Genomic DNA, 26,585 nt, shown 5'->3' with positions numbered 1-26,585 from the left:
CCTTGCTCCACAGTGGAAAGAAGGAAGAACCAGGTTCTGCAGGCTTTGTTCTGACAGACCCAGCCAGGCTGGCCACTGAGTACCCGGCCGTGCAGGTCAGCTGAGGGACTGATTTGGGCATTTAAGAGTGATGCATTGTTGGCCGTGCATCGCCAGCCAGCAGAGTTCAAGACCCTGCTGCCCAGAAACAGCAAGCCACAGCCTACCACGCTTCCGGCTGGTTTCTCTCCAGAGTGTTTTCCTCGCCTGCCCTGTGTCCGTGTGGAGAGTGTTTCTCCACGGCTGGTCCGTGTACTCAGGTGTTCTGCTCTATTGCCTTCTAAGTAAGAGGTGTTTGATAGCCTCTTGACGTCTGTCTGTGGACAGGCGGCACAATGGCTGAGAGGGATCGGGATGCCAGCCAGGCAGTGAGCCGCCGCCTCGCAGCTGAGCTGCCCGCACCCATCGCCCAGCGCTGCGGCCGAGCGGGAAGGCCGTGCACAAGCCGTGCTCGCCTTCATGTGCTGCGAGCGCTCGCTCTCCCCGAGCTTGCTTTTCTCCTTTCAGGAAGCTTTATTGCTTTTCTTTATTGCCTTTTATGAGTGACAGATGCCCATCTCCAGGAAGTATAAAAGCAAGAGTCATTCACCACCCCTGTTACTGCTAACACAACAGCATCCAACCCCACAGACTTTTCTCTGTTTACTTACTTGAAAAAAGATTGATTTATTTGAAAGAGTTACAGAGAGCAGGGCGTGGGGGGTGAGGGGGAGAGATCTTTGCATCTGCTCAGAAACTCAAATGTCTATCGGCCAGGATTGGGTCAGGTTGAAGCCAGGACCCAGGATCTCCATCCGGGTCTCCCACATAGCTGTTGGGGTGCCAAGCACTTGGGCCGTCTTCCACTGCCTTCCCAGGGCATAGCAGGGAGCTGGGTAGGAAGTGAAGCTTCTGGGACTTGAACTAGCACTCATATGGGATGCTGGTGTTCCAGGCAGCGACTTAACCAGCTGCTGCACAGCCCTGGCCCATTTTTTCCCCTTTTAAATATTGAACTGTCTGTACTCTGTGATAGCCAAAGGCTCACAATAGCCAGACCTGGGCCTGGCCACAGTCAGGAGCCCAGAACTCCCTCCATCCAGGTCCCACATGGGTGGTAGGGACTCAAGTCCTTGAGTCGTCATCTGCTGCCTTCCTGGGTGCAGAGGGAGGTAGCTGGATTGGCGCTGAGTAATGGACTCTTAACCACGGTTCCACAATTCACTGTTAGCAAGAAAGACTTGAAAAGGGTGCAGCACTCGGCATCGTGGTTGAGATGGCCACTTCGGACGTGCACGTGCCACAGCAGAGGGCCTGGATTCCTGCCCTGCCCTGCCCTGCCCCTACCCGCTTTCTACTCAGGAGCACGTCTTTCAGAAGGATACAGACACTGCCTCTTCAGGAAGTGACTAGAAATACGTGTGAAGCGGGGCTGGGGTTGTGCTGTGGGTTAGGCCACCGCCTGCAAGGCCAGCATTCCCATGAATTCCAGTTCGAGTCCCTGCCACTCCACTTCTGATCCAGCTCCCTCCCTGCTAATGTGCCTGGGAAGGCAGTGGAAGCTGGCCCCTGTCACCCATGTGGGAGACCCGGGTGCAGTTCCAGTTCCAGGTTCTTGTCTTCACTCTCTCTGTCATTCTGCCTTCCAAATAAATGGGTGAGTCTTTAAAAAAAAAAAAATGCATGCATCTAGAAGGGTGTGCCCACCCTGGGGAGTTTGGAGGTGGCGCCCTGGCGGTAGGGTTCCTTAGGGAGCTCCCCTCCCTTCTCTGGCTTCCAGTCTGCTCAGGTCGTAGCTGCCTTTGTGTTCTGGGTGGCAGCTGGCAGAGCACACTTCCTCTCTCACCTCGGCGGCAGTGTTCTGCTGTCCATGTGGGCGATTGGGTGGTGACAGTATCCACCGACGTCTGTGCCGCGGCTGCCCCATCGTTTCCGTGTGGGCCGTGAGGACACCTTCCGCCCTGAGCTTCAGTTGCAGGTGGCAGGTTTCCCGTGGCTCCTGCATGTTAACACAGGCCTGCTCCCTGACGTGTGTCTGGGAGAGCGTGCAGGACCCACCGCCCACCTTGGGTAAGAGGAGAATTGGGAGAATGTGTCCGGGCACTGAGACGTCTGATGTTTCAGAGGGCCTTATTTTTAGGAAGCACAGAGTCTTTCCTTCAATTAAAAAATAATGAAGTGTTGTTGAAGAGCTCCTTCTGGCCAGAGTTCCGAGGTCTTTCCCACCACGTGTGGCTGCGCGCCACCCCCCCCCCCCCCCCCGATCAGAATTCATTGTCCCTGCTAGAAGCCAGCACCGGCATTGCTGTCCGAATCAGGAGAGGTTTTAAGCCTTCCAGAGGTCATCTCAAGGTCATCTCAGTGTGTGTTTTGCTTGTCCCGTCTCGTCTCGTAGGTACTGCTTCTCCGAGATGGCCCCTGTGTGCGCGGTGGTTGGCGGGATCTTGGCACAGGAAATTGTGAAGGTAAAAGTCACTGGGGAGCAGAGGAGAGTTGGCCCTCGGTGCCTGCCGGCGGAGAGACCCCAGCCTGCCTTCTGTGACCCCCTCGTCCTTGTGTGCCCCATCCACATGGCCAGAACACAAGTTACCCCGAAGTCCTGCTCCTGGCTGAGCCTCGAGTAGGACGTGGTGATTTAAGGTGCTCCCTCCTGTCCCCTGACGATACCTGTTTGCTGTCTGGCGCTTAGGATTCCAGCCAGCAGCACTTCTGCTCGCCGTCCCCCTGTAAGAGGGGCACGCTGAGGACTGCAGAGCCTGTGCTCCTGACCGCTCTGCCTCCATCACCATGGCTCCAGAGCCCTCTCTGCGTAACCCACACACCATAGTGTTTGTAGGGGAGGAGGAGGAGCGACGGCTGTGGAGCCCCCAGGCTCTGCAGGGCGCCCGTGACCACGGTTGTCCTCACGTCCCCTGACCGGTAGCACCGCCTCCTGAGCCTCTTACAGAGCACTCGGGCTGTTAACTGTAGCTCCGCCCTGGATGTTTTTATTTCTGTGGGGACTTTAATATTGCCAAGAGCTGTTCACTTTGCTTTTTAGGGGACGTGCAGTAAGCATTTGCCCTTTTCCTCCTGGGGTGGGGTTGGGCCTGGCCCGTGTCCACGTGTGCAGAGGCCCAGCTCTCACCACCTGGCCTTGGACTCTGTACATTTGCTCTCAGGATGTGTGACTCACGTTCATCGTCTCACTGTCTTCCTAAGGCTCCTTTCCCCGTCTTCTTTCCTGATCCTTCTACCTGAACCAGATTCTCCTGTGCTCGGGTCTAGCCTGCGTCCATGACGGGGGCACTGAGGAAGGACGGGGAGCCTGCGGCGGACTCTGCAGGACACGGGGTGGGGGTGGGGGTGGGGGTGGCGCACAGGTCTTGTAGCCTGGACCGACGCGGCTGCTGGCAAGAAGGTGGCATTTACTGCAGGCCCACTGCGTCCCGCGCCAAGAGCGTGTTCTTCACATGGGTCAGTTCATTTTCTCGCAGCTCCTCCCGCCCACAGGAACCCAAGCCATCGGCCTTCTGACGCCGTGCCCCTCAGTGGCACTGCTGCCCGGAGGCCTGGTGTGGAGCCAAGGCCCCGTCCCTGCCCCTCAGCCTCACTTCCATGTGTCCAGTTGAAGCTGCTCCTCGGGCTCTGCGTGTGGGATGGAGATGGCAGGTTGGGACAGGTGGCCTTGACCCCATTGTTCACTGTGGCCTCTCCGCATCCCGGCCCGAGTGCTGCCCCCTCGTCGCTGCCTGCCGGGGACAGCTGTCAGCCAGCATCTTGTTTCTGTTTACCCAGATAGCCAGAGTACTCCGCATTCTCGGGGCTGGGTGTGTTTGGAATCTCCTCCTGCCCCATCTGGCTTGGGAAGCTCTTTACCTTTGCCCCGCGTTCACCCTGTGGACGTCCCCGTTGCAGCTGGCCGTGGGGGACGGGGGCAGGTGTCGGGATCATCTCTGACTTCCTTCCTTCTCGACACGGCCCCCTGGCATCAGGCCTCCTGTGTCTCTGTGCCCGTGTGCCGCAATGCTCGTGGCGGGCCTCCTCTCCTGGACCTGGGCTCTTCTCCCTGGTCGCATGCCAGGCCTCATTGCCAGTCGTCCTGGCCAGATCTCGGAGAAGCTGCTTGTGGGCGGGGCCCTTCCCAGAACCCCTCGGTGCAGCCCCACACCTGGCCCAGAGTGGGTGCTCAGTGATAAAGATTTACTTCTGTATTTGAAAATCAGAGGGGCCAGCGCCGTGGCTCACTTGGTTAATCCTCCGCCTGCCGCGCCGGCATCCCATGTGGGCACCGGGTTCTAGTCCCAGTTGCTCCTCTTCCAGTCCAGCTCTCTGCTGTGGCCCGGGAGTGCAGTGGAGGATGGTCCAAGTGCTTGGGCCCTGCATCCCATGGGAGACCAGGAGGAAGCACCTGGCTCCTGGCTCCGGATCAGTGCAGCGCCGGCCGTGGCAGCCATTTGGGGGGTGAACCAATGGAAGGAAGACCTTTCTCTGTCTCTCTCTCTGTCTATAACTCTACCTGTCAAATTTAAAAAAAAAAAAAAAAAAAAAGTCACACGGGGCCGGCGCCGTGACCCACTAGGCTAATCCTCCGCCTTGCGGCGCCGGCACACCGGGTTCTTGTCCCGGTTGCCCCTCTTCCAGGCCAGCTCTCTGCTGTGGCCAGGGAGTGCAGTGGAGGATGGCCCAGTTGCTTGGGCCCTGCACCCCATGGGAGACCAGGATAAGTACCTGGCTCCTGCCATCGGATCAGCGCGGTGCGCCGGCCACAGTGCGCCGGCCGCGGCAGCCATTGGAGGGTGAACCACAGCAAAAGGAAGACCTTTCTGTCTCTCTCACTGTCCACTCTGTCAAAAAAAAAAAAAAAAAAAGTTACACAGAGGAGAGGCAGAAAGAGAGAGAGAGGGTTCCTCCATCCGATGTTTCACTGCCCAATTGGCCGCAACTGCCAGAGCTGCACTGATCCGAAGTCACGAGCCTCCTCTGGGTCCCCCACACGGGTGCAGGGGCCCAAGGACTTGGGCCATCTTCTACTGCCGCCCAGGCTGTAGCAGAGAGCCGGATCGGAAGTGGAGCAGCCGGGTCCTGAACCAGCGCCCATACAGGACGCCGGCGCCTCAGGCCAGGGTGTTGACCCGCTGTACCACAGCGCTGGCCTCATGGACACCTCTGAACGCTCTGCTGAGGGACAGAGGGTGCACACCTGGCCTGGCGCCGCTCCTGTGGCGAGGAGCGCTCTGTCCTGGCCTCCCTGAGAGCACCGCTGTTTCCATGGCTGCCTGTCGGTGGCCAGCAGCCTGTGGCCATGAATGTGTCCCCGCAGGTGCCGAGGTGACGCCCGACAGGGGTTGAGGTGAATCCCGCCTTCCTCCAGCGGCGGCGCTGTGCTGGCTGCAGTCAGGCCCCGCGTAATGCGTTCGTTGCGCAGAGGTGAAACGGCCGTGCAGACCGCAGCCATGCGCTGACCCCGTCTTGGTTTTCCCCCAGGCCCTGTCGCAGAGAGACCCTCCTCACAACAACTTCTTCTTTTTCGATGGCATGAAGGGGAATGGCATCGTCGAGTGCCTTGGCCCCAAGTGAGCCTGAGGCTTGGCCGCGCCCGTCTCCTCCCCGGAAGTGAAGGCTCTGGCGCGGCTGCGCGGATGTGCGCTGCCCCAGGCCGCCGGCCGCCTCCGTCCTGGGCAGTCTCCGCAGCAGCAGCCCTGCAGCCCTGCTGTCCGTCGCTTAGGCCCCCTTGCCCCCTCTGGACCTGCTCCCTGCCCGACACAGGGCAGGGAGGAACTCCAGGTGGGGGCGAGGCTGGGGCCGCAGCTCCTCGGGTGCCTGGAGGGAGGGGCCGCGCGACGGAACGCGTGGGTCTCCAGAGTTTGAGATCCTGGAAAACAACAGGTGGCTCTTCTTCATTTTAGTTTAGGCTTAGTCAAGTTCCAGCCTGGGTCGTGGAAGCCAGGAAATGTCACCCAGCTGCGTATTAGTGGCAGAGGCTGCTTTGAGAGGGCAGATCCCGGGTCGCGCCCTGGGGCCTCGGGGCTGGGCTGGTGGAGCCGGGTGCCTGTGAGGCCCGGGGCAGCCCTTCCGTGCCCCTGAACCACAGCTGTTTGTATTTTACATGTTTGCTGTATTTTCCTTGGGTGTTTAAAAAGGAATAATGGGAATAAAGTTGTTTGCTTCGGGATTTGCTTGTTTTTCATCCTCTTTGGCGACTTCTGACGGGGTGACCAAGGGCCTGTTGAGTCCTGGGGGAAGTCCGCTCAGAGCTCTCTCGGGGCCTCCCCACCCTCCTGCCCGGCTCCTACGGTGTGTCCAGGTTGCTGGTGCAGTTGTGTGTGAAGAATCCAGCTAGCCGGCGCCGCGGCTCACTAGGCTAATCCTCCGCCTTGCGGCGCCGGCACACCGGGTTCTAGTCCCGGTCGGGGCGCCGGATTCTGTCCCGGTTGCCCCTCTTCCAGGCCAGCTCTCTGCTGTGGCCAGGGAGTGCAGTGGAGGATGGCCCAGGTGCTTGGGCCCTGCACCCCATGGGAGACCAGGAAAAGCACCTGGCTCCTGGCTCCTGGCTCCTGCCATCGGATCAGCGCGGTGCGCTGGCCACAGCGCGCCGGCCGCGGCGGCCATTGGAGGGTGAACCAACGGCAAAGGAAGACCTTTCTCTCTGTCTCTCTCTCTCACTGTCCACTCTGCCTGTCAAAAAAAAAAAAAAAAAAAAAAGAATCCAGCTAAATGGTTACTACAGTGGCCGCCAGCTGTGTAGTCCCTGGCAGGCGTCCAGCGGAGGAGGGGTGACTGACCCCTCAGGAGCGAGGCCAGAGTGCAGAGCCGCCGTCCCCCCGCCCTTGTGTCCTCTGAGTAAAACGGAGCAAGCTCAGGATAAACCCGCCCTCTCCCATCCTGCCACAGTCGGTGGGGAGCACGGGTCTCCAGTGGAGGAGGGGCCCGGTCCTTCCTGGAGGGCTCCCCTGCTGGCCCCGTATGCAGGCCGTGGCGCCAGGGTCCGCAGTTTTATTGCCGCATAGACCTTGCATGGTCTTTGAAATTTTGAGCTAATTACACCTTCACCTTTGCAATGTGGGGCTCTGGTCACCAGGGGGCGCAGGTGGGTCCACGTGGACCAATTGTTAACAGACTCAGATCTGAAGTGTCTCAAACTTTTCCGCCCTCTGTCTGATGGCGGAGATCGACTCACCCCAGGAGACCCCGGGGGTCTCGGGGTGGGGAGTGCTGCTGGTATCTGCCAGCCCCGCACTACAGTCTGCACTGTCGCAGACGGGCATCTCAGGGCGCTGCACCCCAGCTAGCCCCTGAAGGTGAGGACCTTGAGGGGAGAACCAGGCCGCCCGGCCCCTGTGCCCCCGCCGCACTTGTGTGTGTGCTGTGCGGGGCCGGCTGTGTTGTGGTGTTGGACATGTTGAGGCTGTGGCAGCCTCAGAACATTCTAGGGGAATAGGGTTGCCCTGGCAGTACAGTTTATCACAAATTTAAAACAGGCAACTTGAAACAAGTTCTTTCACAGGTGACACAAAGGTAAAAAGAACTCCAGCACAGTGAGCAGTTCTCAGCCCCATCACAGCCCTGTGCTCTGTGGCTTCCTTTTGCCGACTTCTTGCATTTTCCAGGTTACCGCGGAAGCATGCAGATGTCCCGAGGTGCCTGCCGTGAGCCCCATGCAGGTGCAGGGCCGAGGCAGAGTGTTGCTGAGGGCGGCAGCTCGCATTCCTGTTGCCCACACCACCTGCCAGTGCCTCGGAACCCTCGTCCTGTGGCCTGCGGCAGCCTCGCACAGTATGGTGTGGCCCAGGCTGGCCCGGACTGGCCCGGACAGCTTCCACGCGGGGTGCCGGTAGATGTCCCATCGGTGGGACCCTGGAATTGGCAGAAAACATTCAAGCCCAGTGCCAGGAGAGCCTTCAGCTGGGCCCAGAAAGCACGTGGACCTTGCAAAGTCCCGTGCAAGGATTGAGACTCCTGCCTGCCTCGGCCTGGGGCCCTCAGGTCAGCACTGGCCACACAGCCAAGCATGGATTCTGGAGAAATTTGAGCTGCTTTCTGGACCTGTTGCCGGTGTCCACTTTCGTGTCCACCACCCAGGGTCCTCCCCTGCTGACGGAGTGACTCCCTCTGGACTGGCACATTCAAACCCAGCCCCTACCACTTGGCTGTACACACAACAGCCCCCCCCCCCAGGTGAATTTGCTGTGGCTCAGCAGCCCCAGCTGTGAAACAGGATGGAGTGAGTCTGTAGTTTGAGCTGGACTCGCTCAGTGTTAGCTGCTGTTAGAGAGAGGTCTTCCATCCACTGGTCACTCCCCAGATGGCTGCAGCAGCCAGAGCTGAGCTGATCCGGAGCCAGGAGCCAGGAGCTTACTCCAGGTCTCCCACACGGATGCAGGGGCCCGTGGACTTGGGCCATCTGCTACTGCTTTCCCAGGCCACAGCAGAGAGCTGGATCGGAAGAGGAGCAGCCAGGACTAGAACCGGCACCCATGTGGGATGCCAGCAGTGCAAGCGGTGGCTTCACCTGCTATGCCACAGCACTGGCCCCACTATTTTTCTGAAATTTGCTCTTGTTAGAGCTTAGAGTTTGTGTCAGTGCACCAAATTCCACACCCACGGTTGAGCTATAGCTACTTAGCTGTGGGACGTGGAGCTGGCTTCCTTTGTGCACACAAAACCAAATGCTAAGGTTCGAGAATGTCACTGCATTGTCAGTGTTTATACTTTAAAAAGCTTATTTATGGGGCCAGTGCTGTGGCGGAGCAGGTAAAGCCACCACCTGCAGTGCTGGTATCCCATGTAGGCACCAGTTTGGGACCCAGCTGCTCCACTTCTGATCCAGCTGTCTGCTGTGGCCTGGGAAAGCAGTAGAAGATGGCCCAGGTCCTTGGGTCCCTGCACCCACGTGGGAGATCTGGAGGAAGCTCCTGGCTCCTGGCTTCGGATCAGCTCAGCTCTAGCCGTTGCGGCCATCTGGGGAGTGAACCAGCAGATAGAAGACACCTTTCTCTCTCTCTGCCTCTGCTTCTCTGTAACTGCCTTTCAAGTAAATAAAATCTTTTTTTTTTTTTTTAATTAAAAGTTTATTTGAAAGGCGGAGCAGCAGAGATCTCCCCACTGATGACACAAGTGCCTCCAACAGCGGGGCTGGGCCAGGCTGAAGCCTGCAGCCCAGAACTCCTACCAGGTCTCCCCTGTGGGTGGCAGAAAGCTGCAGCGGGAGTGGAGCAGCCAGCGCCGGGCCCAGCTCTGTGACGTGGGGCCCGGGTGCTCCGCGGGGCTTCTTGGCCCACTCCACCGGGACGCCCGCCCCAGGGCTGTTGGTGGCACTGGCAGTGCCGAGGAGGTTTTCTGTTTGTTTTCCGGGATTTTGTTTGGCGTTTGTTGTCTGGGGAAATACTAAATACACAACAGGTTACAGCTGTGTTGGGAGACCCAGCGTCCCTGTCGCCTTCGGCCTGGTCGAGCCCTGGCTGTTGTGGCGTCTGGGGAGTGAACCATCAGGTAGGAGATCTCGGTCGCCCTGCCCGGTCACTGTGCTTTCCAGATAAAGAAAGAAGGCTTTATTTATTCATTTATTTATTTTAAAGAAAAGTACACGTCATTAGGAAGGGAAGAAAAGGCATAAACTGAAACATTTCCTTCCCCGGAGCCGGCACTGCAGGATGGAACGCTGGGAGGCAAAGCCAGGGCTCCGGTTCCGGGTCTGCGATGGGCTTCCCTGGGGTGGCAGCGTTGCCTGTCGCGGTGTAGCTGGGGCCTCACTAGCACTGAGCACCAGTCTGCAAGGGGGAAGGCGACATCCAGGGCTCGCCGTTGCCCTCTGCTCTCTGCCTTTCTTCGTATCCTGGGTGGTGGGGGCAGGGGGGCAGGGGGCGGGAGTTGGCCTCTGGCTGTCCTAGATAGCAGTGGGTTTGGTCCTGTTGGACAGACAGAGGCCGCAGTAAGTGTGTAACAGAGAAGTGCCCCTGCAGACGCCCTCAGAGAAGGCTCCGGAGCGGACAGTCCCCATGCTGAGGGCGGGCACCACCTGCTGGACTCGGGCCCTCCAGTGTGGCAGGCACGGCTCTTAACCAACAGCTTCTGGGCCAAATGCTGCGCCAGCAGGTGAATTTTCAAAAGACTTAAAAGTTGCAAGAAGAGGGGTCAGCATGGTGGTGCAGTGGGTTAAGCCGCCACCTGCAACACTGGCATGCGCCTGAGGAAGCAGAGGAAGATGGCCCGAGTGCTTGGGGCCCTGCCTCACATGTGGAGGACCCGGATGGAGTTCCTGGGCCCTGGCTCCAGCCTGGCTCTCACCTGGTGATTGTGGCCATTTGGGTGTAAGCCAGCTGCTGGAAGATCTTTCTCTCCCGCCCCCTTTCTCTCTCTCCACGCTGCCTTTCACATAAAGAATGAAAGATGCTGGAAGAAAACGATCGGCTTGAAACTGTAACCAATGGAAATATCCTTGAAGACACAGAGATACTTTGTTTCCAGCAGAGATACACTGTGAGATATGTTCATGGAAAGCTGCTAGGCTTAAGGGAAATGACAATGGAGAAACTTGGCATTGCTGGATGGATTGACGAGCACTGGAAATGGTAAATGGCAATTTTTAAAAAAAGGTATTTTACTTACTTAAGAGACAGGGTCTTCCATCTGCCGGTTCACTCCCCAAATGGCCGTAACAGCCAAAGCTGAGCTGATCTGAAGCCAGGAGCCTCTTCCAGGTCTCCCACACCAGTGCAGGGTCCAAGCACTTGGGCCATCTTCCACTGCTTTCCCAGGCCATAGCAGGGGGCTGGATCGCATGTGGAGCAGCCGGGACTTGAACCAGCACCCATATGGGATGTTAGTTCCACAGGCAGATGCTTAATCTACTTACTATACCACAGGGCTGACCCTGAACTTTATTTATTTATTTATTTATTTATTTATTTAGACAGGCAGAGTTAGTGAGAGTGGTTCACCCCCCAAATGGGACTTGAACCAGCACCCATATGGGATGTTAGTTCCACAGGCAGATGCTTAATCTACTTACTATACCACAGGGCTGACCCTGAACTTTATTTATTTATTTATTTATTTATTTATTTATTTATTTAGACAGGCAGAGTTAGTGAGAGTGGTTCACCCCCCAAATGGCCGCTAGGGCCGGCACGCTGTGCTGATCCGAAGCCAAGAGCCAGGTGCCATCCTCCACTGCCTTCCCGGGCCACAGCAGAGAGCTGGACTGGAAGAGGAGCAGCCGGGACAGAATCCAGGGTGCCAGCGCCGCAGGCGGAGGATTAGCCAAGTGAGCCGTGGCACCGGCTCATTTTTTTTAAAGATTTGTTCCCTCAATTTTTTGGAAATATATATGACCTTTAAAAAGTTACTAGGGGGCTGGTGTCGTATAGCAGGTTAAGCTACTGCCTGTGATGCTGGCATTGCCTTTTGGAGCACCAGTTCAAGCGCCAGCTGCTCTGCTTCTGATCCAGCTCCTTGCTAACGTGCCTAGGAAAGTAGAGGAAGACGGTCCACGTGCTTGAGCCCCCGCACCCACGTGGGAGACCTGGAACAAGCTCCTGGCTTCAGCCTGACCCAGCCCCCACTGCTTGTGCTATATGGGGAGTGAACTAGCAGATGGAAGACTTCTCTCTCTGCCTCTGCCTCTCCCTCTAAAGTTTATATATATATATATGTTTATATATATATATATGTATATATATATATGTTACATTTTCGAAAGGCAGAGTGACACAGAGACGTCTATTTGCTGGTTCACTCCGCCAAATATCTGCAATAGCCAGGGCCGAGTCAGTCAGGCTGAAGCCGGAAGTTGGGAGCTCCATCCAGGTCTCCCACGTGGGCAGCAGGGACCCAACTACTTGAGCCATCACCTGCTGCCAGCCAAGTGTGTGAGCAGGAAGCTGGATTTAGGAGCAGAGTTGGGACTTGAACCCTGGTGTTGCAACATGGGGTGTGGCCTTCCCGAGCGTGTTTTGTTTTGTTTTGTTTTGTTTTTGACAGAGTGGACAGTGAGAGACAGACAGAGAGAAAGGTCTTCCTTTGTCGTTGGTTCACGCCCCAATGGCCACTGCAGCCGGCGCACCGCACTGATCCAAAGCCAGGAGCCAGGTGCTTCTCCTGGTCTCCCATGGGGTGCAGGGCCCAAGCACTTGGGCCATCCTCCACTGCACTCCCGGGCCACAGCAGAGCTGGCCTGGAAGAGGAGCAACCCAGACAGAATCCGGCGCCCCAACCAGGACTAGAACCCGGAGTACCGGTGCCAGAGGCGGAGGATTAGCCTATTGAGCTGTGGCGCCGGCGGCCCCAAGTGGTTTTTAAAAAGATTTATTTATTTGAAATGCGGAGCAACAGAGAGGGAGAGACAGATCTCCATCTGCTGGTTCACTCCTGAAATGGCCACTACGGCCAGTTCCGGGCCAGGTCAAGCTGGGACCCTGGAACTCCATCCAGTTTCCCATACAGGCAGCAGGGGCCCAAGCACTTGGCCGTCTTCCAGTGAGGTGCATTAGCAGGGCGCTGGAATGCATGGAACGCCAGCAGTGTCTAACTATGCCACCAGGCCGGCCCACCAGGGGTGTCTTAACCACTATACCAAATGCCTCCAGGACGTATTTTTGTAATTCCTAGAACACTGCTTAAAAAAAAATCTTAATGGGGGGCCGGCCGGTGCTGTGGCACAGCAGGTTAAAACTGGCGTCCAGTTCAAGTCCTGGCTGCTCCACTTCTGATCCAGCTCCCTGCTGATGTGCCTGGGAAAGCAGTGGATGGTGGCCCAAGTGCTTAGGCCCCGGCACCCTTGTGCCCGCAGGAGGCTGTCACGACTGACCGGTCGGTCCCCAGCACAGGCCACCATTCATTCAGCCACCATCAAGCATCGGATCAGATAAGGTGAGGACGCAGCCCCCACAGCCCTGAGGGGTGGGGCTGCAAGAGAGATGGCCGCAGCTGCCTGTCCCACGCCTGCACGTCCCAGCCGTGCGGGGAAGGCGAGAACCATCCACTGTTCCAATCTGATTTTATTGAAAAGGAAACATACAAAAATCATGTACAAAAAAAATTAACCAAACATGTACAGAAAATTCATTCCGGTATCTACAGCAGCGCATATACAGTATTTTACAGGCTGGGCCACCCTCCCCACTCCCAGACTCCTCCCTCCTCCGAGAACCCCCCTCCCTGACGCCCCGGCCCCCCCCTCAGCGCTTGGCCCTGGGGACTGAGGCTGGGGCGGCTTCGGCCAGAATCTCCCACCCCCCAAAATGAATGCCAGTGGTCACACGTGCTCTCTCTAAACCTATGCGATGAGATTGATGAGGACGGGGGCAGTCACGGGCAGAGCACAGGATTCACAGTCTGGGCCCCCCCACCCCCCGGCCACCCCCAGATGAAGGTGAGGCAGGCGAGCCCACCACCCACCGGCTGGCTCAGGGACGACGGCTGGGGGCCGCCGCCGCCGCTCCCCTCCTCTGGCTCCCGGAGGCCAGGGGTCGCGTTTGGCTCATTTGCTCTTCACGGGCCCCCTCCCCAGGAGGAGGGGGGGAAGCACCAGGGGCCTGGGGCCAGGCCCAAAGTGAAGGGGCACCGGGCGGAGACCCAGTGTCACCGTGCAGCTGGGACGGGCGGCCAGCAGCAGCAGCCTTTCCTGAGATGGTGGTGGGCGGCGGAGGTGGGCGGCTCAGGCCCCACCCCCTCGGTCCCCGCCGCCTTCAGAGTCCGGGTCTCAGCCAGGGACGCAGGAGTCCACGTCTGGGTCGTCTCTTCGTCAGTGCGCCCAGGCTGGGCCAGGCAGAGCTGGGAGTCCCGTATGCTACATGGTGCAGAAAAAGAGTTCCCCGCGCTGGCCGGGCCGTCAGGAGGCGGGAGGGTCCTGCCCCCCCGAGTCCCCGACGTCCACCGTGCGGGTGCAGGCACCTAGTTGGGCTCCATCTCCGGGGCTCCGGGGCCCCTGGGTAAGGGCAGAAGTCCCATGAGAAGATTGTACAGGACCCTCCAGGGCGAAGGGCGGTGTCGCTGCTGCTCCTCTTGTCTCTAGGGGGCGACAGAGAGCCGGGCGGTTAGTGTGGGCCATGCGGTCCCCGGGGCCGGCGGACAGCATCCTAGAAGTGAGAGCTACCCCTTCTCCCGCCCTCTCCTGGACCCGGAGAGCAGGAGGGAGAGGACGCAGACAGAGCCTGGCTCGGCCCTTGCTCCCCAGGACCTCCTCCCTCCACGTCTGTCTTCAGACGTTTCTAGAACAACGCATGGAAGGTTCACCGTCTGCACGGAGGGCTGCACTCCCAGGCCACGCTGGGTCACCGCGGCTGCAGGGAGAGCCTGCCCCCCCACCCCGCAACCCCAGCAGAATGAAAACGCAGGAGGGCCCCCCCTAGGACTCCTCAGAGCTAGGAGGCTGGCCCCTGCCCTGCCCCCACTGAAATGAAAGACAATACTGAAAAAGGTGGCAGGTGCAGCTACAGCCCCCTCATGTCCCTGGCAAGGAGTCACGGCCAGGCGGGGGCTAAGCAGGGCCCACCCAACGTCACGCCCCCCCCCACCCACAGATGCAGAGGGAGGGAGAGAAACTCAGTGGCAGGTCAGTCACGGTGAGCTGAGGTCAGCGAAGCAACCCCAAGATCCTCAGGGGCCCCTGGCAGTGGGGCGCCTGGCACCAGACCCCGCTACCAACTCCCGCAGCCAGACCCTCGCACGCGGGCACACGGGGCAGGTGCGTGGTTTGAAAGAGGGCATACACCGATAAACCATATCAGAAATAGATCCTGGGGAGGGGGGCGTTAAGACTGCCTGGGGCGCCTGGGTTCGAGTCCCGCCTCTGCTTCCCAGCCAGGCGCCTGCTACTGTGTTGGCTTCAGGACTTGGATCCTTGCTACCCGCGAGGGAGACCCCTGGCTCCCGTGTTAGGGGAATCTGGGGCGTGAGCCAGTGCAAGAAAGATCTCTCTGCCTGTCTCTGCTCCTCCACCATGCGAAGGAGCATGAATAAGTCAACAGAAAGAAAACTAGAGCCTGGAGATTCGCCAGTGAGACAGCGCGCAAGGGCGCTCTCCGCAGCAGCGGACGCGAGCGGAGCCAGAGCCGCCGCCAGGCTCGCATTGTTTCTGGCCTGGTAAACATGTAGTGAGAGACTCGCACCTGCAGGGGGACTGGGGCGGACCTGGTGGGAAGCGAGGGCCGGCCGGGGATCAGGGAGCTCCACAACATCGGATCTCTACTGCGTTGTGGTTTTGTTTTTTCGTGGATTTTTTTTTTTTTTTTTTTTTTGGTTTTTAACATAAGCAAACAATGCAGGTGTAAATGCGCGGACTGAACACAGCCCAAGGCGTCTTCCGCTCTCCGTTCGCCGTCCCGGGCTCCCAATATTTGGTTTTGCAGAGGCCATGTTGCGGGTGGGGGTGGGGTGGGGGCGGGGCTGCGGCGGGGCGGGGCTCCCCGCCCCCCGCCCGCGGGCCCCGGCGCTGCGTGGCGCGCGGCGGGCGGGGCGGGCGCGGCCGGCGCCGCTGCTGACTCACCGGCTATAAATAGCCCGGGATATAGGAGCCGCTCGGGCGAGCGCCGCCCTCAGTCCCCGCGGCCGCGGGCCTCGGGCGCGCCGCGGCTCTCGGCCGGGCCTCGGCCCTCGCGCGGCCGTGCGGCCCCCACCCCCGCCTGTCCCCGGCGCGACCCCGCCGCGCAGGCCGGCAGCTGCCGCACATCTGGCGGGGCGGCCCGCAGCCCCCCTCCCCGGCGGGGAGTCGCCCACCTGCCGCCTCCCTCCCCCGGCACTCACCCGCCGCTCGTACTGCGCGTTCAGGTCGTCCGCCATCCGCCGCAGCTGGGCCCCGATCTCTCGGGCCCACTGCTCCTCCTCGCCCCGGACTCCCGGGGCCGCCGGGGTGGGGCCGCCCTCCAGGGCCCCCGGGGCGCTGGGCACGGGCGACTCCAGGTGCTGCTCGGCCGGGGACAGCGACGGCTGGGGACCTTGGGGGGCAGAGGGGCGTGGTCACCACCCACCCTGCTCCGGGCCCTGGGGAGGCCGCGAGGGGCCCGGGCGCGCCTCTGCCCCCCGCCTCATTTCTAGCGGTTCCTTCCCCCACTCCCCGCTCTCGGAGGCAGATTTTCTGAGCTCCTCCCCGGGCACTGGGGGAGCCAGAGGCGCTGCGAGGCCGCTCTGGGGTCACCTGCCTGGCCAGCCGCCTCCCCGGGGCCCACGGCGGACTGGAAGTCCTTCCGCTCGGGCGGCCTAAGGAACCCCGCGTTCCAAAACGGGCCCCAGTTTGGCGCGCTCCACTTGACAGACAGGGAAACTGAGGCGCACCTTACGCAGTGGCCAAGGTCACACGGGGATACGGCGAGTGACCCCACCCAGAGTCACAAGCCTCAGGTCTCCAGCCCTCGGGTGTCCAACCACAGTGAAGCCACACCCCCGGATGTGGCAGAGGCCTGGCGAGCCAGAGGCCAGACGGGCTGCCAGGGAGCCGGGCCCGGGGGGCTGGGGCGCGGGAGACGCCTTCCGGGGGGCTCCTCGGAGGTAACCTCCGTGCCGGTCGCCCCGGGCCCGGGCCTCGGTTTGCACCCAGGACTCTGGGCCTGGAAATCGGGGTTCCCTCCCGCTCCCAGCCAGGAACTGAGCTAGGGAAGTTTTCTTTTCCCGTACCCCCCGGGGCTCCCGGGCCGGACTGGGGGATGGGCCGGGTATTCCAGGACGCTCCAAACCCTGCCACCGGGAGCCGCAGGGTTAACAGCCCGCCGGGCTGGGGACCTTTAACCCTTCCCTCCCCAAGACTCACCCTCTCCCCAAAGGGACTTTCCCAGCACAATGGCCCCTCCCCCTCTCCTTCCCCGCCCCCCCACTACTCCCCTCCCTTTCAGAGGGGGCCAGTCCTGGCCAAAGAGATGCAAATAAAGGCACAGGGGCCCCTGGACCCCTCCCCGAGGTCCGGAGGTGACCCTCCTCCCACTCTGCACGCCCTCCTTCCAACTGCGAGCCCCGTGGGGGTCGCGGGGGCCCAGGCCGGGGGAGGGGCGCTGGGAAACCGCTGTGGCTGGAGGCCGGGAGGAGCCCGCCGGCCGCAGCTCGGGGACTGCAGTCAGATTCCAGGAGGGACTTCCCGCCTGCCTCCCCTCCACCCCAGCCCCCCGCGCCGTCTTCCTGCTTCTTGCAACACAAAGACCACGCTGGCCACACCCTCCCAGTGGCCCGGCCCGGCTCCCCGCCTCCCCTCCGCTCCCGCTCGAGTCCCTCGGGGGTCTCCGCGGCCCTCTTTCCCGGGCTCCCAGCAACCCCGGGGGTGGGGCTGGCACTCACCGTCGGGCCTCGGGGCTCGGGGCCGGCTGCGGGGACCCCCAGGCCAGCGGGGGCCCCCCAGGGCGGCGGTGACGGCGGGCGGGGCGGCGGGGGCGCAGAGGTAGGCGGCGGGCAGCAGGGCGGGGGCGGCGGGAGCGGCGGGCAGCCCTGGCTCGCAGAGGCCGCAGGACACGGCCGAGGGCACCAGGCGACCAAGCGGGAAGGGGCGAGGGCCGTCGCGGGCCAGGCCCTCTACGGGCTCCGGAGAGCTGCCCTCCTGGCGTGCGCGGGCCATGGCGCTCCCTGGGGCCTGCGGGACACGGGAGGAGGAGCAGGTCAGCGGGGAAGTGCACCATGGCCCCACAACCCCCCAGTGGATGGAGGGAAACGGAGGCGTGTGCCATCGGAAGGGGGTGACGGCCCCCCTGCAAGACACACCCAACTTGGGTCGACACAGGGGGCAGGCTGGCCGCTCACTGATGGGCATAGCGAGGCCAGGGCTCCCTGGGGACCCAGAGGGACGGCCTGTCCCACGTGTGGGTCTGTGAGTGAGGGCTGTGACCACCCCCCAGCACAGACTGCGCCAACTGGGCAGCGTGCCCAGTAAGGACAGGTGCAGGTAACTTTCCCAGCACAGGCATGGGCGCACACAGGACCCAAATGAAGCTGGCTGCGGGGCGGATATGGGGACACACCAGGGCTCACCCAAACCAGCCAGCCTGCTCCCACTGGCACATAGACTCTGCGATGGTCCCAGCCTCCAACACTGGCCGGCAGTGTCCTGCACACACACACACACACACACCATCACAAGCACCCTGCACACATGACCCAGTGGCTGCCACCACCCAACCCGGTGCCCCCCTCCACACACACAAACACACTGTCAAGATGGCACACACAGACCCACTGTGGAGACGCCCTGGGGACACACAATGTAGCCATCAAAGCACAGGCACACTCCCCAGAGATAAGCCGCCCGCATGCCCGGACCCACACACATATCAACACAGAACAGACGCCACTTCACCAGCACAGCACGGGCACCAACTTCCAGACTCCGGGACACGTGGAAAGGGGGCCCCCAGAGGCACCCCGCACCCCCCCACCCCACGCAGTGGGCGGCAGCACCATAGCAGTCAGCAGCCCACCTGCCTCTCCCAACCCCAGCCCACCGCCACCTGTCAGCACCCACACACGCGCGCGCCCCACAGCTAACTAATCCCGCACAGCAACAGCAGCGCACACACCTAGAGCAGGGACAGAAAACACTGGGCTCACGTGACTGACATAAACACTACACACAGGCAGCCCACATGACACGCATGAGCACAGCAACAAGCCCTAGACCCGACCCAACACACACGCACACACATACACACAAGGCTCAGACAGGCTGCATCGTGTGCACCCCACAGAGCCTGGGATCCTCAAATCCCAGGCAGCAATGCCAGACACACAGCCCAACACACAGACAACCCCCCTCGCACGCGCGCGCGTGCACACACACACCCCACAAGTCACACAGACACCCGGACCAGGCGCACCATGGCAAGGACACGTGCCCCGGAGACACACACAGCCAGCCACGGATGAGACGGGACACACACGCACACATCCCGCACACCCGCGCAAGCCGCTCCAGCCACACGCCACCCGGGGGGCACGCCAGAGCCACAGCACCACCCCCCATAGAGCGCGCGCAGACAACTCTGCCGACCCGCACAGGTGCACTGACCCCAGGACACGGGAGGCGCACGCGGGGACTCACGCACGCACCCCGACCGCCACGAACCCCAACATTCCTCCGGATGGACGTGACCACCACTCCCCGCAGGACCCCAACGCCAACTCGGCGCCAGACTCGCGCACACACCCAGGCGAGACACCTGCAGATCCACAACCCCGCACACGCGCGCTCCCACGGCGGTCCCAGACGCCCCCCTCCGCTGTCACAGCCCCCCCCCACCGCCGCCGCCACGTGCGCCCGCCCCGCCCGCCCAGCGAGCGCGGGGCCAATAACCGGCTGTTGCTGGGGCGCAGCCCCCGCCCGCAGGAGCCGCAGACTCCGCGGCCCGCGAGCCGCCCCCTGTCGCCGCCCCCAGCGGGCGCGCGCCCTGGGTGTGGCCGCCCCTCCGTGCCGCCCCCCCCACGCCCCTCCCGGACCTCGGGGGGCTGGGGCAACCTGGGGTCGACTCTCTCCCCCCGGGGCCCCACTGGCCGCCAGGGGGCGCTGCCGAGCACACACCCCATTGTTTGTAAACAAACCCGCCAGACCGCTGAGGCACCTGTGCGCCCAGACTGGACGCCCGCTCGCCTAAGCGCCTCCTGCCTGGCAAATCCGGTCTGGAGTCCACGCCACCCCGCGCCGTACCCCGTGAAAGTGGAGGAGGCATGGCGTGGGAACGCAGGGCGCCCGCGCTGCTCTCCGAGCGCACGCCCGTCACCTCCTCCAGGAAGCCCACCCTGCCTGGCCGGTCGCCGCGGGCCGGGATTGGGGAAAGGGGGGTGGGTGCGCACACTCACCCCGGGGGCATGAAAACGCCGGAGGGGGCGGCGAGGGGCGGCGGGCGGCTTCCGTCAGGAGGGCGCGCCCGCCGAGCGCCGCTCGCTGCGGCTGCTGTCGCTGTCCTTCCTGCAGTGGCGGCGGCGGCTGCTGCTGCTGCTGCTGCTGCGGGCGCGTCTGCCGGTGGCCGCCGCCGCTCGCCTTGCTCGTGCCACCGCCGCCGCCAGGAACCCGCCCGCATGTGGCTCTCCCCGCGGCTCTGGCTGCCCGGCGGATCCCGGGCCCTCTCGGCGACCGCCCCGCCCCGCCCCGCCCCCGCCCGCCGGGTCCCACGCCCCGCCCCCGCGTGACGCCGCGGCCCCGCCCGCCGGCCGCGGACAAGTCGGGGCTTGCAGGCGCGCGCCGCGCCCCCCACCTCCGCGCGGGGGGTTTCCCTGCGGCCGGGGGCGGGGCGCGCGGGGGGCGGGGACGCCCAGCCCCCCGGGACGGCCGGCGCGCGCCCTGACACACTGACACACTGACTGCGACCCACGGACACACACACACACACCCACCGGCTGGCCGGCGCTCCAGGGTTCGCGAAGTCACGTGCAGACTCCCCGTCTCCCCAGTGCGCACCCTGGACAGGGGCATGGGCGCGCGGACCGCTCCCGTACCCTCCGCCCCAGACAAGAACGCACAAGCAGGCACTGACCACTAGGCCTCCAGGGTCACAGGGCACGCGCAAGTGACACTGCGACAGGGACACTCAAAGTTACACAAACACACACACTCCGAGACCCGAGTGTGCACGGAGCATCCGTGCCCCCGCCGCCCCAGCCACGGGCCCCAGGGCAGGGCCAGGCTGACAGCTTGCGAAATGCAGACTTAGGTGACAGACCCTCCCCCCCACGCACACGCACCTGCACTCCAGCCGGATCCACACCACTCTCCCGCGTGGACACACGCGAGCACACCCACGCGGTCTCCCTGCCCCGAGCACCGGAAAGTCGTCACGCATCAATCCACGGATCAATTGGAGCCACGAAGGGAAACTGACCCGCAAGGTGCGGTCACAGAAGCCACACCTGTGTGGAGGGTGCGCATCTGGCCGCGCTGCCCGCCACTGGGCCAGGGCACCCGGGAGGCGCAGGCCCTGGGCACCTGGCACGGACATGCCCGGGCAGACCCCGCACTAGGGTTCACCAGGCTCGGGGCTCCCTTTCCCTTTCGAGTTTCCCTCCGTCACTTCCTTCCCCTTCTGAGCGGGTCACCTTCCCTCCCTCCCGCTGAGCCCGGGACCCTTGGTCTCTGTTCCGCTTTCCGTTCCCGGAGTGACAACATCCAAGCCCTGCACCAGAGGGTGACTCAGGGGGCCCGGCAGGTCTCAGAGCAGCAGCCTCGTCAGGCTTCCCAAGAGCAGAAAGTCCAGATCTCACCCCATCCTGAACCCTGGAGACCTCAGCGGCCTTCCCACCAGAGGGCATTCATTCATTCATTCATTCATTCCTGCGTCCAACCAGAGTGTTTTCCCCTGTGGGCCATGGGCAAACCATGGACCATGAAGTCACTGCTTTGGGTCTTGGTGGTTTTCTTTTTAAATGTTTTAATTTATTTATTTTTATTTTATTTGAAAGGCAGAGTCATGGGAGAGGGGGGTGGAGGGAGAGACAGAGAAGGAGAGATCTTCCATCCTTTGATTCACTCCCCAAATGCCCACACTATCCAGGGTTGGGCCAGGCCAAAGCCAGGAGCCAAGAGCCATGTGAGTGGCGAGGATCCAAGTACTTGAGACATCTGCTGCTGCTTCCCCACGCACGTGTCGCAGGGAGCTGGATCGGAAGCGGAGCAGCCGGGGCTGGAGCAGGTGCTCAGACGTGGGGTGCTGGTGTCATGGAGGAGCTTAACCCACTTGCCATACCGCCAGCCCCTTGCCTGGAGTTAGAAAAAAAATACACAATATGGAATATAGTGTTTGAATGTTAGGAAAACTTGCTTTGTGAGCTGCTACTGAGTCAGTACACCCAAGGTTGCAAGGAAAAGTATTTTTCTGACCGCGGATCCAGTGCGAAGATGTTGGAGAAACACTGCTTTAGACTGATTAAATGAGACCGTGCACTTGGAAGTCGCTGGGTGCAGTGTGTGATACACAGTAAGCGCTTGTTGAGTGGGTGCCATTATCACTCGATGTCTCCGGGCTGGCAGTGCTTCCTGGGTGCCTGGCAGCCACGCAGTTGAGAAGGGGCAGGGCCCAGCCCTCCCCCGGCTGTGGCTGTGGTCCAGCCGCACCCTTCATTCTCCCCCCAGTGCCCGCAGGCTGCACGGGATAACAGGAGGCCAGACGGGGATGGAGGGCAGGGGGCGTCTAGCTTGGTGGTTGGAGATGGGACAGCAGGGCAGAGGCCCAAGGGTCACCGGTCAGGGTCCACTCCAGTGTCTACTGCAGACCCTACTTCAAATTCTAGGGCCCTGTCACCCGGGTCAGACTCAGAGCCATCATCACATACAGGAGAGAAAGGAGTCCAGTGGAAGCAGTAGGGAATGGTAGGGACTGTGGCTAATGGATAGGTTGCATTGCTTAGGGAGGAACTCATTAAAAACTTTGTGGGCAAAGAAAAATAGCTGTGGCTGGTCGTCTTTTTGAGGCCCCCTACCCTAGAGGCACAGGGAGAGAGTTGATTGCCCCCTCCCACCTCCATCTCCCAGAGTACACCGGTATCCTGGCAGGTCTCCTGGAGGGGGGGCACGGACACCTCTAATAAGGGGTGAGAGCCGGACAGGGTCGTGGAGGGGAGGGGCTTAGCCAGGCCTGATGGCCCAGTGAGTCCCCAGCTCCGCCGCCTGCTGGCTGTGTGACCCTGGGTGAGTGGTCCTGTGTCTGTGCCTCCACTTCCCCACCTGTGAGTTGAGAGAGAAAGTTATGCAGGGTGAGCCAGCCCGTAGGAATAAAGTACTGGGGCACAGGGGGGCTTCAGGGGTTCCGCCTGGGGTGGGGGCCCAGCACCTCAGAGAACCCAAACAAGGCCCTGGAGTGCAGCCCCGCGGCTGGGGCAGGGGTCTCCAGCAGGCAGGCCCCTGGCCTTGCAGACTCTCCCTTGATGGAGTGACAAAGCACCCAGCCTACCAGGGGTCCTGAGGACCTGGGTTTTGTCCTGGGCAAGGGGATTGTCCACCTGGCGGGAAGAGGGGCCCTCATGGGGTGCTAGGTGAGAGGGTGCGCAAGTCCCAGCCGGCTCCAGGCAGACCCACGCACACGCGCTCCCCCCCAAACCCCACGATCTCGGAGAAGCCGGCCGTGCAGCGCCGGGCGCGGGGAGTTGCGAAGGACTTAACTTTTCACCGCAGGGCCTGCGTCGGGCCCTCCTGGGTCCACCCCCCCCAACCCCGCGCGCGCGCCCCGCCTGCCCCGCAGGCCCCGAGGCTGGACCCGAGCCGCGTGGGGGCTGGGCGGGGGCGCGGGCGTCCGCAGGGTCCGAGCGGCCGGCGCGCGTGTGAAGGTTACCGCTCGGCGGCGGGCGGGGGCGCGCGCTGTTGCTGGGGTCTGCGGGGCCTGCCTGCGCCCGCGCCCCCGCCCCTTCCCGGCCAGCCAGTGAGCGGTACCCGCCGCCGTTGCCAGGGGAAACTCGCCGCCCCGTTACCCAGCAACAAGCCTGGCCCAACCAGGCGCGAGGACCCCCAGGCCCCGCCCGCCGCTGCCCACCGCGTGCCCAATGCCAGGCGGGCAGAGCCGGCCGGGCTCCCGGAGACGGCGAGCGCGTTCATTGGCCGCCGCGGCGCCCGCCCGGATCTGGGGGAGCCCTCGGCGCGGGGGGCGGGGAGCCGGGCCCGGGGGAGCTGCCGGGCGCGCGGCCGGCTGGGGTGAGACACGGGCTGGGCACCGTCCACGTCCCTCCCCCGCTCTGCCCCGCATCCTCGGGCGAGGATGGGCAGTGGGGCTGGGGCTGCGCGTCGTGTCCCTCCCCCGCGGGAAGTTGGCCTCCTGAAAACACACCGAGTGTTCCCCTCTCTGTGCTTGCTGACCCCTGGAGACGGGGCTGGGGGTGCCTCGGGTGCCACCCCCCAAACACGACGCACGCATCGTGGTCCTGGAAAACAGGAGCCTTCCCGCAAGAGAACCCAGGCGTCCTTGCCGCATACAAAAGAGGGGGTACCCCTCCCACAGGAGCCGAGCACGCCTGGGCCCCTGAAAACAGGGGCAGGGGCCTCCTTCCTCGGGGACGCTGGTGCCCCATCCCCACAGGGACCAGGGTCCCGGTCCCCAGCCGCCTCCGAACCCCCTGGCTTCCTGGCCCCACCATCCGGATCGTGGGAGACCCTCGGGTATCCATTCCTGCGGATGCTCACCTGCCCGGCCCCAGGTGCCTGCCCCCTCCCCCTGAGCCCTTTCCCCAGGGCCCGGCAGGTTGGTCTCGCAGGACAGAGGGCTTCTGACCTCATAGCTACTTTCTCTACTCCTTGGCGCCCGATCTCCCAGCTCACGCCAGGGTCCCAGGCCTCCTGGTGCCAAGAGCCCTGGAATTCAAGCTGGGCGCCTCTCAGACCCCCACCCCTACCCACGCACACACCTACAACCGACCTAGCCCCTCCGTGGTGCTGGGAGGGAGGGGTGCCCAAGGACCCACGTCTGGGAGACCCAGCCTCCCTCTATTAGGTGGCCCCAGGGCTGGCAGCCCCGGGCTCTAGGGACCCTGCGGTGTGTCCCTAGGCCACCACGGGGCGGCCCGGAGTCGGCAGTCCCACTCCAGGGAGAGCCGGGGCCGCGGCGCGTGCAGCTCCAGCCGTGCTGAGCCCAGGTGCGGCGCGCCCCTACCCGGGTACCTGCGGGGGGGCGGAGTCTAGGATTACTCAGCCTCCAGAATGAGGCGATGACATCATCCTGGGGAGGGGGGTGACTAATGGCCGCGCTGCGGGGGGGGGCGGGGAAGTTTACCCGGTAACAGCGCTGCGGCGCGGCCCCGCCCCCAGGGAAGGAGGGGAGGGGGCGGTGGAGCGCGCGCGCGCAAACACACACACACACACACACACACGCGCACAGGCCCACCTAGCATCCCTCTCCGGAGTGCCACATGGCGCACAGCTTCCCGGGCAGGGGCCGCGCGCGTGTGTGTGTGTGTGTGTGGAGTTTTCTTTAGGGCTGTGGCCGGGGTGCTGTGTGTGCCATTGTGTGTCAGTGTGATGGTGTGGGGGTGACACCTGCCACAGCGCCGCCTATGTGCAGGGCTGCGTGACAGCCTGTTCAGTGCGCCCAGTACGCTGGGGCGTGACCCCGGGAGTCAGCGCGCCTCCATCGGAACGGACTTGTGTGGCCCTGGGATGGCACGGGGTCAGAGTGTTGGCGGGAAGGTTTGTGGCTGAGTCTGTAACCATGTGTGTACCCACGCGGCAAGGTGTACTGTGTTAGGCCGCGTGGTGGGCCCCGTGTCACTCCCAGGACGCGCGTGGTGCGTGGCGCGGCATTGTGTACCAGGGTGCGCGTGTATCTCGACCCTGCGGTCTGCGCTGGGCCCGAGCTGTGACCGCATCTGAGCGTGTGCGCGCGGGATTGCGTGGCTCCGTGTCACCGGTGTGCGTGCAACAGTGTGTCCGAGACGGCACCCACCGCGTGCGGCCGGCGGGACGGGGCGGTGCGTGCGCCCTCAAGAATGCCTGTTCCTGGCGACGCTGGGTGTAGGGGCGACTGCGGGGCCGGGCGGCGCTGCGGGGCCCGGGACTGCTGCTGCTCCTCTGCCCGGGCCGGGGCCCGCGTGTGTGCATCGTTTGGCTGGGGCCGCCGCGGCAGGTCCCTGGGCGCGTGCCTGCGCGCGTCGCTGGGTGCCGGGGCAGGCGCGCGCGTCTCCAGGCCTCCTGCCCGAGAACAGCGGCGCCGCGCTCTGATTGGCTGCGGCCGCGCCAGTGAGCGGCTCGCGCCTCCTGCGGGAACTCGGGGACCCGGGGACTTGGGGATGGGGCTCGCACACCGCGGCCCGGGGCTGGGCGGGAGGGGCTGGCCCTCCTCATCCCCATCCCCAGCCACGCTCAGAGTTCACTTTTCACGGTGCGAGGGCAGCCAGGGCGCCGTCTCACCGCCTGGTCCCCGCCCCTCCCCGCAGGCAGCAGGCCCCACGCGAGGCAGACTCCAGGAAGGACTTCCCGCCCCGGCTCAGCACCCGAGCTTTATCGCTGCAGCCAGGAGCGGGCCAGGCGGCCCCGTGGCTTCCGGAGGCACCCGGGCGGGGATGAGCTCACCTCGAGTTGGCTCGGATTTCATCAGCTTCCTCTGCCCGAGCCGCCCCGGCTCGCTCGGCTTCCCGCGCCCCGCACCGGCCGCGCAGGCGAATCTGCCGGGCGCCTGCTGCCCCCCAGCGGCCGGAGGCGGGAGCGCAGGCGGCGCGCATACAGCGCGCTTTGGCCTGGACCAGGCGGGAACACGGGTCAGCTTCTCCGCGGCCCCAGGCGCCTTCAGTCCCGTTTACAGGGCGGAGTGTGAGGTCAGAGCGGCCCAGGGCGTCCCCCGGCAGGCACGGCTGCGGGTGTAGACGCTGGAGAACAGCGCGGGGAAATTCTTGTCCTACCTTCCTGGGGCTGACCCCTTGGCCTGGGGGAGGAGGGAAGACGGACAATGAGGAACATAAGCGACAGCGCACACTGAGTCTTCTAAAGAGAGAGAGCGCGGAGCTGGGCAGGGCGCCCAGGCAGGCTGTCCCTGAGAAAAGTGACAGCTCAGAAAGTGACCGGACAGCAGCGGGAGGAGCAGTTGCAAAGGTCCTGCGGCCACAGGGGGGGGGGCGGCTGGAAGGGCTGGAAGGGGATGAAAAAGAGAGCAGCAGGAGGTGACGTCAGAGAGGGGGCGCTCTGGGCGAGCCCGGGGTGCAGAGCTCTCAGC

The 26,585-nt window shown here is 63.1% G+C and overlaps 2 protein-coding genes and 1 long non-coding RNA gene across 6 annotated transcripts in view; 1 reads left to right on the top strand and 2 right to left on the bottom strand.

The window, feature by feature from the left end:
* Positions 1-6,172, top strand: part of SAE1 (SUMO1 activating enzyme subunit 1) — a 67,041-nt gene extending 60,869 nt beyond the window's left edge. Inside the window, exons 8-9 of the mRNA XM_051837389.2 lie at positions 2,414-2,483; positions 5,485-6,172. Coding sequence (XP_051693349.2) covers positions 2,414-2,483; positions 5,485-5,577 — 163 coding nt within the window. The 3' untranslated portion in view covers positions 5,578-6,172. The remainder of the gene's footprint in view (positions 1-2,413; positions 2,484-5,484) is intronic.
* A 6,805-nt stretch (positions 6,173-12,977) lies between these two features.
* BBC3 (BCL2 binding component 3) lies at positions 12,978-20,927 on the bottom strand. Of its 4 annotated transcripts, none has more exons than XM_051837393.2 (4): positions 20,647-20,927; positions 17,260-17,548; positions 15,742-15,932; positions 12,978-14,007 (listed from the first exon to the last, which is right to left on the bottom strand). In XM_051837393.2, exons 2-4 carry the CDS (start codon positions 17,531-17,533, stop codon positions 13,891-13,893), a joined length of 582 nt encoding a protein of 193 aa, XP_051693353.1. In that variant the 5' UTR covers positions 17,534-17,548; positions 20,647-20,927; the 3' UTR covers positions 12,978-13,890. The 4 variants fall into 4 exon arrangements, with proteins under 4 accessions (XP_051693353.1, XP_051693352.1, XP_051693355.1 ...); XM_051837392.2 differs by lacking the exon at positions 20,647-20,927 and adding an exon at positions 19,765-19,902; XM_051837395.2 differs by lacking the exon at positions 20,647-20,927 and adding an exon at positions 19,115-19,230.
* A 385-nt stretch (positions 20,928-21,312) lies between these two features.
* On the bottom strand, positions 21,313-26,513 carry LOC138846422 (uncharacterized). Its single transcript, XR_011383902.1, has 2 exons — positions 25,949-26,513; positions 21,313-21,658 (listed from the first exon to the last, which is right to left on the bottom strand). It is a non-coding gene; the product is annotated as an uncharacterized lncRNA (long non-coding RNA).
* Positions 26,514-26,585: the final 72 nt, after the last annotated feature.

Source organism: Oryctolagus cuniculus, chromosome 18 (assembly GCF_964237555.1).
Source record: "Oryctolagus cuniculus chromosome 18, mOryCun1.1, whole genome shotgun sequence".
NCBI classification, from domain to species: Eukaryota; Metazoa; Chordata; class Mammalia; order Lagomorpha; family Leporidae; genus Oryctolagus; species Oryctolagus cuniculus.
This window is presented reverse-complemented; position numbering and strand designations above follow the sequence as displayed.